Source organism: Oncorhynchus nerka, linkage group LG10, assembly GCF_034236695.1.
Source record: "Oncorhynchus nerka isolate Pitt River linkage group LG10, Oner_Uvic_2.0, whole genome shotgun sequence".
In the NCBI taxonomy this organism is placed as follows: domain Eukaryota; kingdom Metazoa; phylum Chordata; class Actinopteri; order Salmoniformes; family Salmonidae; genus Oncorhynchus; species Oncorhynchus nerka.
The window spans coordinates 41,035,467-41,053,082 of NC_088405.1; the positions used below are offsets into that span (position 1 = coordinate 41,035,467).

At 40.8% G+C, this 17,616-nt stretch overlaps 3 protein-coding genes across 6 annotated transcripts in view; 2 read left to right on the forward strand and 1 right to left on the reverse strand.

Moving 5' to 3' along the window:
- The first annotated feature begins 72 nt into the window (after nucleotides 1–72).
- On the forward strand, nucleotides 73–4,010 carry dnajc12 (DnaJ (Hsp40) homolog, subfamily C, member 12). Of its 2 annotated transcripts, none has more exons than XM_029669887.2 (5): nucleotides 73–194; nucleotides 788–866; nucleotides 2,685–2,824; nucleotides 3,141–3,282; nucleotides 3,529–4,010. In XM_029669887.2, the coding sequence occupies exons 1-5, from the start codon at nucleotides 90–92 to the stop codon at nucleotides 3,609–3,611; spliced, it is 549 nt and encodes a 182-aa protein (XP_029525747.1). In that variant the 5' UTR covers nucleotides 73–89; the 3' UTR covers nucleotides 3,612–4,010. The 2 variants fall into 2 exon arrangements, with proteins under 2 accessions (XP_029525747.1, XP_029525748.1); XM_029669888.2 differs by having other exon boundaries at nucleotides 121–543.
- Nucleotides 4,011–4,502: 492 nt separating this feature from the next.
- Nucleotides 4,503–7,052, forward strand: LOC115135321 (cytochrome c oxidase subunit 5B, mitochondrial). The gene is made up of 4 exons (XM_029669889.2): nucleotides 4,503–4,678; nucleotides 5,264–5,334; nucleotides 6,633–6,732; nucleotides 6,812–7,052. Exons 1-4 carry the CDS (start codon nucleotides 4,579–4,581, stop codon nucleotides 6,922–6,924), a joined length of 384 nt encoding a protein of 127 aa, XP_029525749.1. The 5' UTR covers nucleotides 4,503–4,578; the 3' UTR covers nucleotides 6,925–7,052.
- A 1,120-nt stretch (nucleotides 7,053–8,172) lies between these two features.
- herc4 (HECT and RLD domain containing E3 ubiquitin protein ligase 4) overlaps nucleotides 8,173–17,616 on the reverse strand; it is a 30,361-nt gene continuing 20,917 nt past the window's right edge. For all 3 annotated transcript variants that reach the window (XM_065023366.1, XM_029669893.2, XM_065023367.1), the window contains 11 exons: nucleotides 13,343–13,515; nucleotides 13,015–13,134; nucleotides 12,799–12,897; nucleotides 12,413–12,580; nucleotides 12,052–12,195; nucleotides 11,675–11,841; nucleotides 9,862–9,928; nucleotides 9,647–9,729; nucleotides 9,231–9,414; nucleotides 9,046–9,148; nucleotides 8,173–8,931 (listed from right to left, as the gene is read on the reverse strand). In XM_065023366.1, coding sequence (XP_064879438.1) covers nucleotides 8,723–8,931; nucleotides 9,046–9,148; nucleotides 9,231–9,414; nucleotides 9,647–9,729; nucleotides 9,862–9,928; nucleotides 11,675–11,841; nucleotides 12,052–12,195; nucleotides 12,413–12,580; nucleotides 12,799–12,897; nucleotides 13,015–13,134; nucleotides 13,343–13,515 — 1,517 coding nt within the window. In that variant the 3' untranslated portion in view covers nucleotides 8,173–8,722. The remainder of the gene's footprint in view (nucleotides 8,932–9,045; nucleotides 9,149–9,230; nucleotides 9,415–9,646; nucleotides 9,730–9,861; nucleotides 9,929–11,674; nucleotides 11,842–12,051; nucleotides 12,196–12,412; nucleotides 12,581–12,798; nucleotides 12,898–13,014; nucleotides 13,135–13,342; nucleotides 13,516–17,616) is intronic.

The window sequence follows — 17,616 nt, forward strand, 5'->3', positions numbered from 1 at the left end:
TTGAGTTAACGGCATGCACATGCGCAGTTCGGCGCAAGAGCCGTGTCTACGCATGCGCGTAGCTAGCCAATGCGACACCTACAAGTGTGATGGGGGAAGCATCTTCATACTGTACCTACTGTCTGTCATCTTTGGTTGCGGCGGGAGCGACACTTCAGCACGACGATGACGTCAACAACAACAAAATGTATCGTGTGCGTATTTATGTTTAGCTGTGAAATGGTCATTGATTGATATTAAATCAGCAAATTGCGCATTTTAAATCAACTAAAGCTATTAGCGTTAGCTGGATAATATTGCAATATTCAGTGACATATCGTGGTTCTTCTCCGGTTCTTTAGACTTCTAGCTGTGCTGCGCCGTTAAAATAAAGTCGACCTGGAACGCGCAACACCGCAGCCATCAGAGCAGTCAGGCTAGCTAAATCAGTTATTTTCAAAGCTTATATAGCTCATATAAATCAGAATGGATGATATTTTAAATTGCAAACCAGAGGACATGGACGATTATTACGGGTTACTCGGATGCGATGAGTTATCTTCGGTAAGAGTTTGTTTTCCCAATAGCAATAACGTTAGCAAGCTAGGCCAAATAAATGTTACCGACTTGTTGCGAAATGGATATCATACTGTACAGTGAAAGTGGCGTAGCTTGGTATAATTTCATACACCTTTTGTCAAGTGACTGCTATGATATTTTGATTGTCAGTTCAACCAGCTTTTAAGGCCATGGCAAATGTAACATAATGTATATGGGTGAAACTTTAATGATGTATCTTTGTTTTCAGACAGAACAGATTGCAAATGAATACAGAGTAAGGGCCTTGGCATGCCATCCAGACAAGCACCCTGATAATCCAAGAGCAGGTAATGGATGAATTCTGTGTGATTGTGCCCCTCTTGTGTACTGTGACAGGTGATGATTGTCATGTACAGTGCCTTCAGAAAGTATTCATACCCCTTGACTTATTCCAAATGTCCAAATTGATTAAATATGTTTGTTTTTTATCACCCATCTACACACAATACCCGATTGTAAAAATTTGCAAATTTATTGAAAATAAAATACAGAACTATCCAAATTACATAAGTATTCACAGCCCCTGAGTCAGCACCTTCGGCAGTGATTACAGCTGTGAGTCTTTCTGGGTAAGTCTCAAAGAGCTTTCCACACCTGGATTGTTCAATATTTGCCCATTTTATTATTTTCAAAAATCTTCAAGCTCTGTGAAATTGGTTGTTGATAATTGCTAGACAAACATTTTCAGGTCTAGTCATAGATTTTCAAGTAAATTTAAGTCAAAACTAACTTGGCCTCTCGGGAACATTCACTGTCTTCTTGGTAAGCAGCTCCAGTGTAGATTTGGCCTTGTGTTTAAGGTTATGTCCTGCTGAAAGGTGAATTCATTTCCCAGTGTTTGGTGGAAAGCAGACTGAACCATGTTTTCCTCTAGGATTTTGCCTGTGTTTAGCTCCATTCAGTTTCTATTTTATCCTGCATTACCACATTTTTTGCAGTATTACTTTAGTGCCTTGTTGCAAACAGGATGCATGTTTTAGAATATTTTGTATTTTGAACAGGCTTCCTTCTTTTCACTCTGTCAGTTAGGATTAACTACAATGTTGTTGATCCATCCTCAGTTTTCTCCTATAACAACCAATAAAATGTTTTAGAGTCACCATTGGCCTCCTGGTGAAATCCCTGAGTGGCTTCCTTCCTCTCTGGCAACTGAGTTAGGAAGGATGTCTGTATCTTTGTAGTGACTGGGTATATTGATACACCATCCAAAGAGTAATTAATAACTTCACCATGCTCAAAGGGATATTCAATGTATGCTTTTTATTTTATTTTTACCCATCTACCAACAGGTGCCCTTCTTAGCGAGACATTGGAAATCCTCCCTGGTCTTTGTGGTTGAATGTGTGTTTTAAATTCACTGCTCGACTGAAGGACCTTACAGATGTGAATTTGTGGGGTACAGAGATAAAAAAAAAATATTTAATTTAATATTTATAATTTAATTTTTTATTTTTTTTTTAAATAGTTCACCTTTATTTAACCAGGTAGGCTAGTTGAGAACAAGTTTTCATTTACAACTGTGACCTGGCCAAGATAAAGCAAAGCAGTGCGACACAAACAACAACACAGAGTTACACATGGAATAAACAAACATACAGTCAATAACACAATAGGGGGAAAAATGAGGTACGGTAGTTCCCAAGACAGAGACTGTACTGACCACGAGTCACCAGAGATGCCTTCACCAGATACAGTGCCATCTTCAAGATGAGATTGTCATTCAAAAATCATGTTAAACACAATTTTTGTACACAGAGTGAGTCCATGCAACTTATTACGTGACTTTTTAAGCACATTTTTACTCCTGAATGTATTTAGCCTTGCCGTGACAAAGGAGTTGAATCCTTATTGACTCTAAGACATTTCAGCTTTTCATGTTTTATTCATTTGTAAACATTTCGAAAAACATATTTCACTTTGACATTATGGGGTATTGTGTGTAGGCCAGTGACCAAAAATCTCAATTGAACCCATTTTAAATTCAGGCTGTAACACAATGTGGGAAAATGTAAGGGGTGTGAATACTTTCTGAAGGCACTGTATAATAAAAATGTTGTCGCAATAATCCTATCCATGCTCATCATTAAGTCCACATTTTGTTGCAGTGGAAGAGTTTCAGAAGTTGCAGGAAGCCAAGGAGGTTTTGTGCAATGAAAAGAGCAGAAGAAACTATGATGTATGGAAAAGAAGTGGAATTACCATACCATTCCATGGCTGGCTAGCCCTTGGCGACTCTGTCAAAACTGTATGTATGTTATTATAATTATGATCAAACTGAAAACATACATTTTATACATTTTCATTGATCAAATAATTGGGAACTGGTCCGCTTGTTAATACACGTCGGAATCACAGCAATTACAAAGAGTTGTCAAACTTTACACTGCCTAAATGTAATCATGTGACCTAAGGTCAAGTATTATGTAACTGAGATGAGTCCATTCAAGAAATGCATCCTGTGTTGAATGCAAACATCATATTATGTTAAATGCACATTGTTCACCTTATACTTTATCTGGTTGTGTTTTTTCATGTTTGGGTACGTTGCTCTCTGTCCTCAGTCAATGCATTGGGCTGTGAGGACCAAAAAGGAGCCCATGCTGGAGAGCTCTAAAGCAACATTCCCTAACAGTTCCCAAGACAGAGACTGTACTGACCACGAGTCACCAGAGATGCCTTCCCCAGATGCAGTGCCATCTTCAAGTGAGCACATAGCCTAGTTTCTTAATTTTTCAACGATTTTCATGTTTACGGGTACTTTTGCCAACCTATAGTTAGACAGAATTAAAAATCCAACATGTAATATTTGTTCTTGTAATATACTTATGGGAATATGATGCTTCAGATTGAGGCTCTTGAGGTCTACTCTTAATTGATTTAAATGTCTTATTAAATAAGTAAACCTTTTTTTAAATGTTTAATCATATTTCTGATGTCCCCATTATCCAGGTGACTACTGCCATCGCCATTTTCGCTGGGCTTCCGACTCCCCATCCAGTCTTCTGCGGAAATTCAGAAATTATGAAATCTAAATGGAAAGATAAAATGATCAGCCCTGTCTATTTCCTTGTGAATAATGTTACTTGTTGGTTTCCACACTCACAATAATTGTATGGAATTGCTAAACTAATTGTCTTTTATCTATCAGGTGTAACTTATTAGACCCTCTATAGAAAATGTATACTGAAAATACCCTAGTTTTGCCATGGCCTAGGCTCTAGAGTATGGGGCATATATATTATTTGTGTACGGTCTATGGCATGGAGCCTGGAATGGACCTATTTAGCTCTTTATCAAAAGGACCCAATAGATGTCATTATGTGAAGTATAATATTTTTGTAGTGTTGTATCCTTGTACATGGTTGCCTTTTTAAAATGTATGTAAATGCTCTGGATGGTATTTTCACTTCTAATAAATGTTATGTATTCAATATGCTGATTTTAGTTTGGCTTAATTTCTTATCTTATTACTTCACAAACATGGGGACAACCAAACGAATGATTAAGTATTGCATTGAAAATGTGAATTTCAAGCATGAACAACTTAAAGCTAAAACCATTAGCAACCGGCAATCATACAACTGTCACTGCTTGGATGTAGACTCATTACAAGGCCATGAAACATTTAAACTACTCTTAAATATATTAGTAATTTACTAAAATGTTTTGAGCATAGGTTCAGATTAATGGTCATACGGTGACCTTGACGTGCGAAGCACGTTTTTTTGTGTGTGTCCATGCCAGTGCGTTATCTGTTGAACATTGTCTACTATAAAACGATATCAAAAATAAATAAATAAACAGATAAAAATCTAAAAAGTCTGCCCCTGTTCGCGTGCGTTGCTTATCCGTTTTTAATTGGCCACTTCATAAGACCGTTACTTTGTGAGTGGACGGTTGACTCCGTCAATCAAGTCAAGGTTGGAAATAAATGGGGTCATTTCAGTCCAGCAGATTGTTCAGATCACACGCGGTAGTTTAAGCGAAAGTGAATTCATTATGGCAGGCAGGTTTTTACTTCGTACCTGTACAACCTTGCAATTGGCAAGAAACAATGTTGTGGCAAGATCACTGCCACGCACTATGACCACATTAAAAGGTACGTGTGTGCGTAAATTTAATTTGTGTGTGTAATATACATTTAATCGGTTGTGGTCCGTCGGAATGTCCATCAAATCGAATAACTAATCTGTTTTGAAGTATTTGACATGATAGAATAAACAATATTATGACTGCTCTGCAAGTATATCCTACAAGGCAACACTTCGCATAGGCACCACATTTGTAAAAATAGAATACCAAATCACGGAATACACGTGCATGACGCATTCATAAAATAACTACCAATTTGACTGTTATTAATTGTAAAATGATGCTACTGTATAGAAACACGAAACCTACTACATTTGTTAATAACTGAAGGTCATTTGGATTTTAACCACTGGAAGGCCCATTGATAGACCCACCTTCTTTGGCAGACATTCGTTGATTTGGTGCCAGTATATCTTAACATGGAGGACATGAGTTGTGTGTGCTTGTGGACGTGCAGTTTGACTCATAACTATTACATGCACTCTGTTAAGAGGTAACATGATTTTCTTGTTCTGATAAACATTATGCCCTTAATTTGAATGTCAAGTAGTGTATAAAGTCACAGGTGTCACACTAACGTTCTCCCTTCCAGGGATTCCAACCGATGAGGAACAGGCCACTGGACTCGAGCGACGTGCCTTGCAGGCACTGAAGAAAGGAAAGGTCATATCTAGATAGCATACAGTGCATTTGGAAAGGATTCAGACCCCTTGACTATTTCACATTTTGTTATGTTACAGCCTTATTCTTAAATGGATTACACCCCCCCTCATCAATCTACACAAACATCCAGAGATGTTTGATCGGGTTCAAGTCCTGGCTCTCGCTTGGCCACTCAAGGACATTCAGACTTGTCCCGAAGCCACTCCTGCATTGTCTTGGCTGTGTGCTTAGGGTCGTTGTCCTGTTGGAAGGTGAACCTTCGCCCCAGTCTGAGGTCCTGAGCGCTCTGGAGCAGGTTTTCATCAATGATCTCTCTGTACTTTGCTCCGTTCATCTTTGCCTTGATCCTGACTAGTCTCGCAGTCCCTGCCGCGGAAAAACATCCCTACAGCATGATGCTGCCACCACCATGCTTCGCCGTAGCGATGGTGTCAGGTTTCCTCCAGCGGTGATGCTTGACATTCAGGCCAAAGAGTTCAATCTTGGTTTCATCAGAGAATCTGGTTTCTCATGGTCAGAGTCCTTTAGGTGCCTTTTACTGAGGAGTGGCTTCCTTCTGGACACTACCATAAAAGCCTGATTGGTGAAGTGCTGCTGAGATGGTTGTCCTTCTGGGAGGTTCTCCCAATTCCACAGAGGAACTCTGGAGCTCTGTCAGATTGACCATCGGGTTCTTGGGCACCTCCCTGACCAAGGCCCTTCTCCCCCGATTGCTCAGTTTGGCTGGGCGGCCAGCCGTAGGAAGAGTCTTCGTGGTTCCAAACGTCTTCCATGCTGCAGACATTTTTTGGTACCCTTCCCCAGATCTGTGACTCAACAGAATCCTGTCTCGGAGGACTTACGGACAATTCCTTTGACCTTGTGGCTTTGTTTTTAGCACTGACATGCACTGTTAACTGTGGGACCTTAAATAGATAGGTGTGTGCCTTTCCAAATCATGTCCAATCAATTGAATTTACCACAGGAGGAAACATCAAGGATGATCAATGGAAACAGGATGCACCTGAGCTCAATCATACATACACAAGTTATGTTTTATGTTTTTAATAAATTAGCAAAAATGTCTAAAAACCTGTTATCACCTTGTCAGTATAGGGTATTGTGTGTAGATTGAGGATTTTTTTCCAAATCAAAATAATTACAATAAGGCTGTAACATAAATGTGGAAAAAATCATGGGGTCTGAATACTTTCCGATTGCACTGTATATTTATTTCAACCTATTGTGATGTCTGCTTCAATTCAAATAAGATTGATTTGTGTTCATACAAGTACTTTTTTTTGATAAAATAAAATCAGGATCCTTGGAGCATTCTGAAACCCAAGGAGTATGCTGGAACCAAAGAAGATCCTCACATTGTCCCAGGCATTAGTGACAAACGGCTGGTAGGCTGTCTGTGTAAGTACCATACTTTCATGCTTTAAAATGTTCTCAAAATAATATAAAATGTGCCAACACTTGTGATTATGTACCATAGGTGAAGAGGACAACACTGCCATTGTGTGGTTTTGGCTCCACGAGGGGAAGCCCCAGCGCTGTCCCGAATGTGGGTCCCACTACCAGTTTGTCCATCATGAGCTGCCCCACTGAAACAGCCACCAAGCTCCTTGCCACTGGACCAGGATAACCTGCCTCATTAACTCACCCTCTACCCTGAACAATGTGTGCATTTCAGCTGATTAATATTTAGATTAACATTAAAATACTGTCAATTTGAATCGTCTCGAACAATCTTCATATTCTTGGAACGCTTATTTTGCCTTGTAAGAAAATGATTGTTAAAACATCAGATATATGGGCACTTGGAGGTTGAAAGGGGGGCAACGTTGAAATGCATTCTATACTGAATAAAAATGCAACATGCAACAATTTCAATGATTTTACAGAGTTACAGTTCATATAAGGAAATCAGTAAAGTTAAATAAATTAGGCCCAAATCTATGGATTTCACAACTGGGCATAGGCCCACCCACTTGGGAGCCAGGCCAACCCACTGGGGAACCAGGCCCAGCCAATCATAATGAGTTATTCCCACACAAAAGGGCTTTATTACAGACATAAATACTCCTGTTTCATCAGCTGTCTGGGTGGCTGGTCTCAAACAATTCCGCTGGTGAAGAAGCCGGATGTGGAGGTCCTGGGCTGGTGTGGTTACATGTGGTATGCAGTTGTGAGGCCGGTTTGACGTACTGCAAAATGTTTTAAAACATCCGAGGCAGCTTATGGTAGAGAAATGAACATTCAATGCTCTGGTGGACATTCCTGCAGTCAGCATACCAATTGCACGCTCCGTCAAAACATTTGGCATTGTGTCAGTGACAAAACTGCACATTTTAGAATGGCCTTTTGTCCCCAGTATAAGGTGCACCTGTGTAATGATCATGCCATTTAATCCGCTTCTTGATATGCCACATCGGTCAGGTGGTTGGATTATCTTGCGAAAGGAGAAATAAGCTTTTTGTGCGTATGGAAAATGTCGGGGATATTTTATTTCAACTCATAAAACATGGGACCATGTTATTTTTTTTCAATCATACTTTCCCCAATGCCACATACACATGGAATAGAAATCCATTAAGTGATGTATAACGTGAGCGTTATCTACAGTTTAGTGTAGTTTTTGTGAAGTAATTATAAAGCACCGAAGTGTTATCGCAATACACATTTTAGAGGAATTATTTACATTTACAGACTTACAAATTGGATTATATTGATAAACAAAAGTCATGTTAGTACTAGCCTATAATTTCCACAAAAATGCAATGTTTTAGAGCAGCATTCTAACAGTTGAAGCCAAAATTCATATACACTTGGTCATACACACAATACCAATGGCTGTAATGTTTTATTTTTTTTATTTGTCTAGTTTTAAGGCTTACAGCCAAGAACTTCCACGCAACATCAAATGCTCACATTCATACCATGTTTTTACCATGGTAGATTCATTTCTATTCATGGTAGAAATTGCCAAAGTATAAGATTCATTTAATTCATGAACAGTGCTATCTTGTGCCAGCTGAGCTCAAAGATTTTATACCAGAACTTTGGCCTATTTAGACAGGTTTATATCCAAACACGGGTAAAAGCTAATCTACAAGAGAAATATCAAACAATATGAATTGAATTTGAACTCAACTGGGTCTTCAATATTGTGACGTGTGAAACTGTAAATGATGCTGAAATATCAAAGCAAAGATTGGCCTAGAATTAGAAAGCCCTCAAGCCTCTTGCATAACCATTTGCCCACCTGCAAATGCTGCTTAGTCTGTTCCATTTCACGCCAGTGACAGTGCTGCAGTCTTAAAGCAGGAATCGAGTCAGTTGACGGGGCAAAGACGTGTGCATGTGACAGTCTGGGTGGACCTAGGCATTGTCTGTGTGCCATTTGTTAGGCCAGGTTGAAACCTTGATTGTGATCTATGGCTTGGAGAAGCTTGTTTTGGAGCGTCTCCCGGCTGCTGTATTTGGGCAGGTCCAATAGGTTGAAGCAGGTGTGTGCAACGGGCAGGTAGTGTTCCCCGCCTCCCGTGGGTTGGATCACCAGCTTCAGGCTTTTCATGCCCAGGATGGGAATGCGGTCACTTCCTGTGAGAAACACTGAAAATACAATATACATTACTTTAGTGCCAAAAGCATTTAAGCAGTAAATAGCCCCTGCTAGCATGGCATTGTGACATGACAGTCTGAATGCTTTCAAAGAGAGTGCCTTACAGAGAAAGAGCTTCTTCTTCTCCAAAGAGAGATCGTGGAACACCTCCCAGAAGAACTTAATGGTTGGATTTTCAGCCCAATACTCTCCTTTATACTCAGTGCTCTGGTGAAAGAAACAAATTCCATTACTGTACCACTCCAAGACCAATTTATATCATTCAAGCTAAATGGAGACACCTCTGTACCTTTTCAAGCTCTTTCCAATCGTAGTTGGTGTTGCCAATGACCATGGCCTGCAGTTCGTTGGGCTGGAACAGCTCCAGGACTTTGCCACCACACACTTTGTGGAAGCCTGCGAAAAAGGACTCGAAAAGTGCGGCCACTGATTTATTGAAGATGTAGTCCACGTATGCAGAGACAAACTCAGGCCTGAGGGGGAACGCCATGAAAAATAATATTCAGAAACGCATCAGCAGACACTCAGAGGCTCTCTACATATGTTTAGACACTCAGACAAGACATACGATTAAGCACCATTTTGTTACAGAACTACACATTTGTTCAAAAACTTTGAATCAAATCAATCCACTTAACATTCAGCCCGACTTTGTCGCTAAGTAGAAGTTCAATTAGAAGAACTTGGAATACCCTGTAAAAGTACCTGTTTGAGTTGTCAACACAGATATCCATGCCATTTGGAACCAGTTCTAAGACCTCTGTGGCGCCAAAGTTTTCCACTGTAACCTGAAACAAGTTGGACAAATTACATTGACTTCTCCTAGTAAGCCTTGCATACGTCACCCCTTTGCCATCTCTAGACAAGAGATTCAACTACCTAAAGTACATTGATGTAAAAAAAAAAAAATTGAAACCTACGGTGAAGTTCAAGCAGAATGTTTCTTCAACATCATCCTCTGTGTAGTCTAGTAACTGCTGCAGACTCCTGGTTTTCAGTGAAAAAAGGGACAATTGCTCATACTACAGCCCACGGTGCAGTCGGAAAGTATGCAGACTCCTTGACGTTTTCCACATTGTTACGTTGATTGTTTTTTCTACTCAATCAACACACAATACCCCATAATGATAAAGCAAAAACAGGTGTGTAGAAATTTTTGCTAATGCATATAAAATAAAATGGAAATATCACAATTAAATAAGTATTCAGACCCTTTACTCACTACTTTGTTGAAGCACCTTTCACAGCGATTACAGCCTCGAGTCTTCTTGGATATGATGTGACAAACTTGGCACACCTGTATTTGGGGAGTTTCTTCTATTATTCTCTGCAGATCCTCTCAAGCTCTGTCAGGTTGGATTGGGAGCGTCGCGGCACAGCTATTTTCAGGTCACTCCAGAGATGTTCAGTCGGGTTCAAGTCCGGGCTCCGGCGGGGCCACTCAAGGATATTCAGAGACTTGTCCCAAAGCCACTCCTGTGTTGTCTTGGCTGTGTGCTTAGGGTTGTTGTCCTGTTGGAAGGTGAAACTTCACCCCCAGTCTGAGGTCCTGAGCGCTCTGGAGCAGTTTTCATTAAGGATCTATCTTTCTCTCGATCCTGACTAGTCTCCCAGTCCCTGCCATTGAAAAACATCAAAACATGATGCTGCCACCACCATGCTTCACCGTAGGAATGGTTCCAGGTTTCCTCCAGACGTAAAGCTTGGCCTTCAGGCCAAAGAGTTCAATCTTAGTTTCATAAGACCAGAGAATCTTGTTTTTTATGGTCAGAGTCCTTTGGGTGCCTTTTGGCAAACTCTAAGCAGGTTGTAGAAACATCACAAGGATGATCAATGGAAACAGGATGCACCTGAGTTCAATTTTGAGTCTCATAGCAAATGGTCTGAATACTTATGTAAAAATAAAATAAACATTTATTTTTATTTATCTATTCTAAAAACCTGTTTTCACTCTGATTATTGGGTATTGTGTGTAGATTGATGAGGGGAAACATTTATTTAATACATTTTATAATAAGAGTAATGTAACAAAATGTGGAAAAAGTCAAGGGGTCTGAATACTTTCCAAAAAGCACTGTACACTGAGTATACAAAAACATTAAGGACACCTGCTCTTTCCGTGACATAGAATGACCAGTTGATTCTAGGTGAAAGCTACAATCCCTTATTGAGTCATTTGTTAAATCCACTTCAAATCAGTGTAGATGAAGGGGAGGAGACAGGGTAAAGAAGGATTTTTAAAGCTTGAGACAATCTAGACAAGGATTGTGAATGTGTGCCACTCAGAGGGTGAATAGGGAAGACAAAATATTTAAAGTGCCTTTAAATAGGGTATGGAAGTAGGTACCAGGGGCACCGGTTTGTGTCAAGAACTGCAACACTGCTGGGTTTTTCCAGTTTCCCGTGTATATCAAGAATGGTCGACCACCAAAAGGACATCCGGCCAACCTAACAACTGTGGGATGAAATGCTTTTGACACCTTGTATAGTCCATGCCCTGATGGGGTCCAATTGCAATTCAATACTAATGTTGGGTATTTTCAGTGTATAATTTGGAATAAACTTTTTTGAAACAATCAAATTTGCCAATTTGTCAACCTTCTCATATCCTCTGATGCTCAAGAATCTTCCACAACCATTTATATTTTATTGCACCATGAAAGCAATAAGCAGACCGTGCATCCACATTAGTGCTTAAGGGAAACCCCCGAGGTGCTTGACCCCTATGCTGACCTCCCCACATCAGGCATCAGCTCCTTAAGATCATCCAACGTGGGGTTCCTCTTCAGCAGCTTCTTGTACAGGGCCACTGGGAAGTGGAGGTCCACGATGGTGAGGTTGTAGATGGCCAGCCCACAGATGACCCCGGTGAGGTGGAACAGGTCAATGTCCTCAAACGTCTGAGAGGAACATGGTCCATAGAGTGAGGAAATGCAACCAGGATGGTGTCCAAGCATACCAGTACTTCAGATTTTAAACAGAATACCACAACATAACACTACTGGGAATACCTTGACAAAGTGTCAACGTAAAGATAGTTTTCTGAAAGGGCACAACGCACATTTCACTGGAATGAAACAAGAGTGAAATGTATCAATAGAACAGTGTACCTTGTTTGCAAACCAGATCAGCCTGGACTCCTCGTAGTATCGGAACATGCCATATTTGGGGTCCAGGAGCTCTCTCATGATGAGAAGGAAGAACTCCTTCCGCACACCCCCTGCATCTACCGCCTCTTCTCCAACAAAGATCACCTGCATTGCAAAAACATAACCATCAACTCCAGCGTACATCTAGGACAGCAGTCTCAACAGTCTGATCTGACAAATTCAGGTTCAGGGTTGTGTTAGGCAACGGAAGAAAACAGGGAGGGGGGGAAATGTCAGGATAAGATATGCTCATTTTTGTGTTGCTATAGCGTGCCCTAATGAACACAACCCAGGTGAGATGGCAGAGGGTAAACAGGCTAACCTTCAGAGGTTTCTTGTAGTCGACGTTCTTGGACTTCCTGAGGACATCCATGGTGTCCCCGACGATGTTCTCCCTCCTCACAATGAGGATGAGGCAGGGGTTAACAGACTCCACCACGGGAAGGAACATGGAGCTGAAGTTTTGCCGCTGTGCCTGGTCCACTGCCATCTAATGACACCAGAAATAATTCTAAATCCATTCAACCTCTACAGCGCTTTTCATTATACAGAAAAATCTCAAGGTGCTTGAAAAGCTAAACAAGCAAGCATAAGACAAAGAAAAGAGCTCAACCGTCAATGGTGCAACTACAAGATAAATCATGGAAATTGTCACACGATCAATTATTTTGTTCAATGTGTAAAAACGAATGAGTCATTCATCCTTACCTGCATTTGAATAACAGCATCAGTTTGAAGCAGGGTGGTCTTCGCCTGGGCATCAAACACGAAGGGGTACTTACAGAGGGTGACCGCACTGTCATGAGCCTAAGGGGACAGAAACAATTCATTAGCAATGACAGCATTTGTAAAAGATGAGATTCCATGGGTTCTCAATAACATTGTGCATTCAGGGATCGTAGTATTAAAGTTGCTCAACCACACCATAGAGTACATCTGCTGTTGAATCCATGTGATGTAGTCGTTTCGGATGTCTATCAGGTCATCCAACTCGTGAATGTAGAATTTGTCGTACTGTATGATATGTCCGGCTCTTTCGTTCACCTAGGAGATCAATACAAATAAAACGGTTAACCCTGAGGCATTTGAAGGAAAAGCAACCCTTTTTAAAAATTAAAACAATAAATGTTTCCGTCTATAACTAGGAGTAATGTGAGAAATAATGCTCTTCTACAGTATTGCTTGAATCACGCCATACAGCTCGGCCCCATAGTGTGAATCCGGCGTATGTGATTTGTGTATGAACACTCACAGCGTGCAGGATCTCCAGAAGCTTGAGTGCCGTGTCCAGGAAGCAGGTGAAGACCCTCTGCTCTGAGTGGGGGACTCCCACCTTGTGCATCTTCAGCAGGTAAACCACCACCACCTTATACAGCTCCACAAGCCTCTGGAAGACTGGGGCTTCGAATTGAGACCACCAGTTGCCTGGATCAGTACAGAGCAAAGCAAAGAGACGTAAGACAATTTGGATGCAAAAATCGAATAAACTAAGAGGTTTACCTGACCACATAGTAGAATCTATAAAAACACTTTGATTGAAATCAATATGTTGAATAATCACTCAAAATACCAAAACCTGCTAATACATCAATTAAATACCCAGACTTAATCTCTCTCTGAACAGTTTGCTGCTCCATTATGTTCACCGAATATACAGCTGAAGTCGGAAGTTTACATACACTTCAGTTGGAGTCATTAAAACTCATTTTTCAACCACTCCACAAATTTCTTGTTAACAAACTATAGTTTTGTCAAGTCGGTTAGGACATTACTGTGTGCATGACACAAGTGATTTTCCCAACAATTGTTTACAGATTATTTCACTTATAATTCACTGTAACACAATTCCAGTGGGTCAGAAGTTTACATACACTAAGTTGACTGTGCCTTTAAACAGCTTGGAAAATTCCAGAAAATGATGTCATGGCTTTAGAAGCTTCTGATAGGCTAATTGACATCATTTGAGTCAATTGGAGGTATACCTGTGGATGTATTTCAAGGCCTACCTTCAAACTCAGTGCCTCTTTGCTTGACATCATGGGAAAATCAAAAGAAATCAGCCAAGATCTCAGAAAACAAAAATTGTAGACCTCTACAAGTATGGTTTATCCTTGGGAGCAATTTCCAAAAGCCTGAAGGTACCACGTTCATCTGTACAAACAACAGTACGCAAGTATAAACACCATGGGACCACACAGCCGTCATACCGCTCAGGAAGGTGACGCGTTCTGTCTCTTAGAGATGAACGTACTTTGGTGCGAAAAGTGCAAATCAATCCTAGAACAAAGGACCTTGAAGATGCTGGAGGAAACAGGTACAAAAGTATCTATATCCACAGTAAAGAGTCCTATATCGATATACAGTGCCTTGCGAAAGTATTTGGCCCCCTTGAACTTTGCGACCTTTTGCCACATTTCAGGCTTCAAACATAAAGATATAAAAATGTATTTTTTTGTGAAGAATCAACAACAAGTGGGACACAATCATGAAGTGGAACGACATTTATTAGATACTTCAAACTTTTTTAACAAATCAAAAACTGAAAAATTGGGCGTGCAAAATTATTCAGCCCCCTTAAGTTAATACTTTGTAGCGCCACCTTTTGCTGCGATTACAGCTGTAAGTCGCTTGGGGTATGTCTCTATCAGTTTTGCACATCGAGAGACTGACATTTTTTCCCATTCCTCCTTGCAAAACAGCTCGAGCTCAGTGAGGTTGGATGGAGAGCATTTGTGAACAGCAGTTTTCAGTTCTTTCCACAGATTCTCGATTGGATTCAGGTCTGGACTTGGCCATTCTAACACCTGGATATGTTTATTTTTGAACCATTCCATTGTAGATTTTGCTTTATGTTTTGGATCATTGTCTTGTTGGAAGACAAATCTCCGTCCCAGTCTCAGGTCTTTTGCAGACTCCATCAGGTTTTCTTCCAGAATGGTCCTGTATTTGGCTCCATCCATCTTCCCATCAATTTTAACCATCTTCCCTGTCCCTGCTGAAGAAAAGCAGGCCCAAACCATGATGCTGCCACCACCATGTTTGACAGTGGGGATGGTGTGTTCAGGGTGATGCGCTGTGTTGCTTTTACGCCAAACATAACGTTTTGCATTGTTGCCAAAAAGTTCAATTTTGGTTTCATCTGACCAGAGCACCTTCTTCCACATGTTTGGTGTGTCTCCCAGGTGGCTTGTGGCAAACTTTAAACAACACTTTTATGGATATCTTTAAGAAATGGCTTTCTTCTTGCCACTCTTCCATAAAGGCCAGATTTGTGCAATATACGACTGATTGTTGTCCTATGGACAGAGTGTCCCACCTCAGCTGTAGATCTCTGCAGTTCATCCAGAGTGATCATGGGCCTCTTGGCTGCATCTCTGATCAGTCTTCTCCTTGTATGAGCTGAAAGTTTAGAGGGACGGCCAGGTCTTGGTAGATTTGCAGTGGTCTGATACTCCTTCCATTTCAATATTATCACTTGCACAGTGCTCCTTGGGATGTTTAAAGCTTGGGAAATCGTTTTGTATCCAAATCCGGCTTTAAACTTCTTCACAACAGTATCTCGGACCTGCCTGGTGTGTTCCTTGTTCTTCATGATGCTCTCTGCGCTTTTAACGGACCTCTGAGACTATCACAGTGCAGGTGCATTTATACGGAGACTTGATTACACACAGGTGGATTGTATTTATCATCATTAGTCATTTAGGTCAACATTGGATCATTCAGAGATCCTCACTGAACTTCTGGAGAGTTTGCTGCACTGAATGTAAAGGGGCTGAATAATTTTGCACGCCCAATTTTTCAGTTTTTGATTTGTTAAAAAAGTTTGAAATAGCCAATAAATGTCGTTCCACTTCATGATTGTGTCCCACTTGTTGTTGATTCTTCACAAAAAAATACAGTTTTATATCTTTATGTTTGAAGCCTGAAATGTGGCAAAAGGTCGCAAAGTTCAAGGGGGCCGAATACTTTCGCAAGGCACTGTAACATGAAAGGCCGCTCAGCAAAGAAGAAGCCACTGCTCCAAAACAGCCATAAAAAAGCCAGACTACGGTTTGCAGCTGCACATGGGGACAAAGATTGTACTTTTTGGAGAAATGCCCTCCGGTCTGATGAAACAAAAATAGAACTGTTTGGCCATAATGACCATCATTATATTTGGAGGAAAAAGGGGGATGCTTGCAAGCCGAAGAACACCATCCCACACCATGATGCTGTACCGGGGTGGCAGCATCATGTTTGCGGGGGTGCTTTGCTGCAGGAGGGACTGGTGCACTTCACAAATTAGATGGCATCATGAGGCAGGAAAGTTATGTGGATATATTGAAGCAACATTTCAAGACATCAGTCAGGAAGTTAAAGCTTGGTCGCAAATGGGTCTTCCAAATGGACAATGACCCCAAGCATACTTTCAAAGTTGTGGCAAAATGGCTTAAGGACAACAAAGTCCAGGTATTGGAATGGCCATCACAAAGCCCTGACCTCAATCCTATAGAACATTTGTGGGCAGAAATGAAAAAGTGTGTGCGAGCAAGGCCTACAAACCTGACTCCGTTACACCAGCTCTGTGGAAGGCTACCCGAAACATTTGACCCAAGTTAAACAATTTAAAGGCAATGCTACCAAATACTAATTGAGTGTATGTAAACTTCTGACCCACTGGGAATGTGATGAAAGAAATAAAAGCTGAATTATATCACTCTACTATTATTCTGACATTTCACATTCTTAAAATAAAGTGGTGATCCTAACTGACCTAAAACAGGGACTAAAATATTAATTTTCAAATTCTGCTGCCTCAATTTGTATGATAGCAATTTGCATATACTCCAGAATGTTATGAAGAGTGATCAGATGAACTGCAATTAATTGCAGAATTTGAAAATTAATATTTGTCATTCTCAAAACTTTTGGCCACGACTGTACATTTAAACTCAGATTTTCACAATTCCTGACATTTAATCCTTGTAAATAGTCCGTTTTAGGTCAGTTAGGATCACCACTTTATTTTAAGAATGTGAAATGTCAGAATAATAGTAGAGAGTGTCCCTCTTTGCCATGCAAATTAACTGAATCCTAAAAAAAACATTTCCACTGCATTTCAGCCGTGCCACAAAAGGACCAGCTGACATGTCAGTGATTCTCTCGTTAACACAGGTGTGAGTGTTGACGAGGACAAGGTTGGAGATCACTCTGTCATGCTGATTGAGTTGGAATCATTGTTCTTCCTCTGTCAAACATGATTACCTGCAAGGAAACACATGCCGTCATCATTGCTTTGCACAAAAAGAGCTTCACAGGCAAGGATATTGCTACCAGTAAGATTGCACCTAAATCAACCATTTATCAGATCATCAAGGACTTCAAGGAGAGCGGTTCAATTGTTGTGAAAAAGGCTTCAGGGCGCCCAAGAAAGTCCAGCAAGCGCCAGGACCGTCTCCTAAAGTTGATTAAGCTGCGGGATCAGGGCACCACCAGTACAGAGCTTCCGCAGGAATGGCAGCAGGCAGGTGTGAGTGCATCTGCACG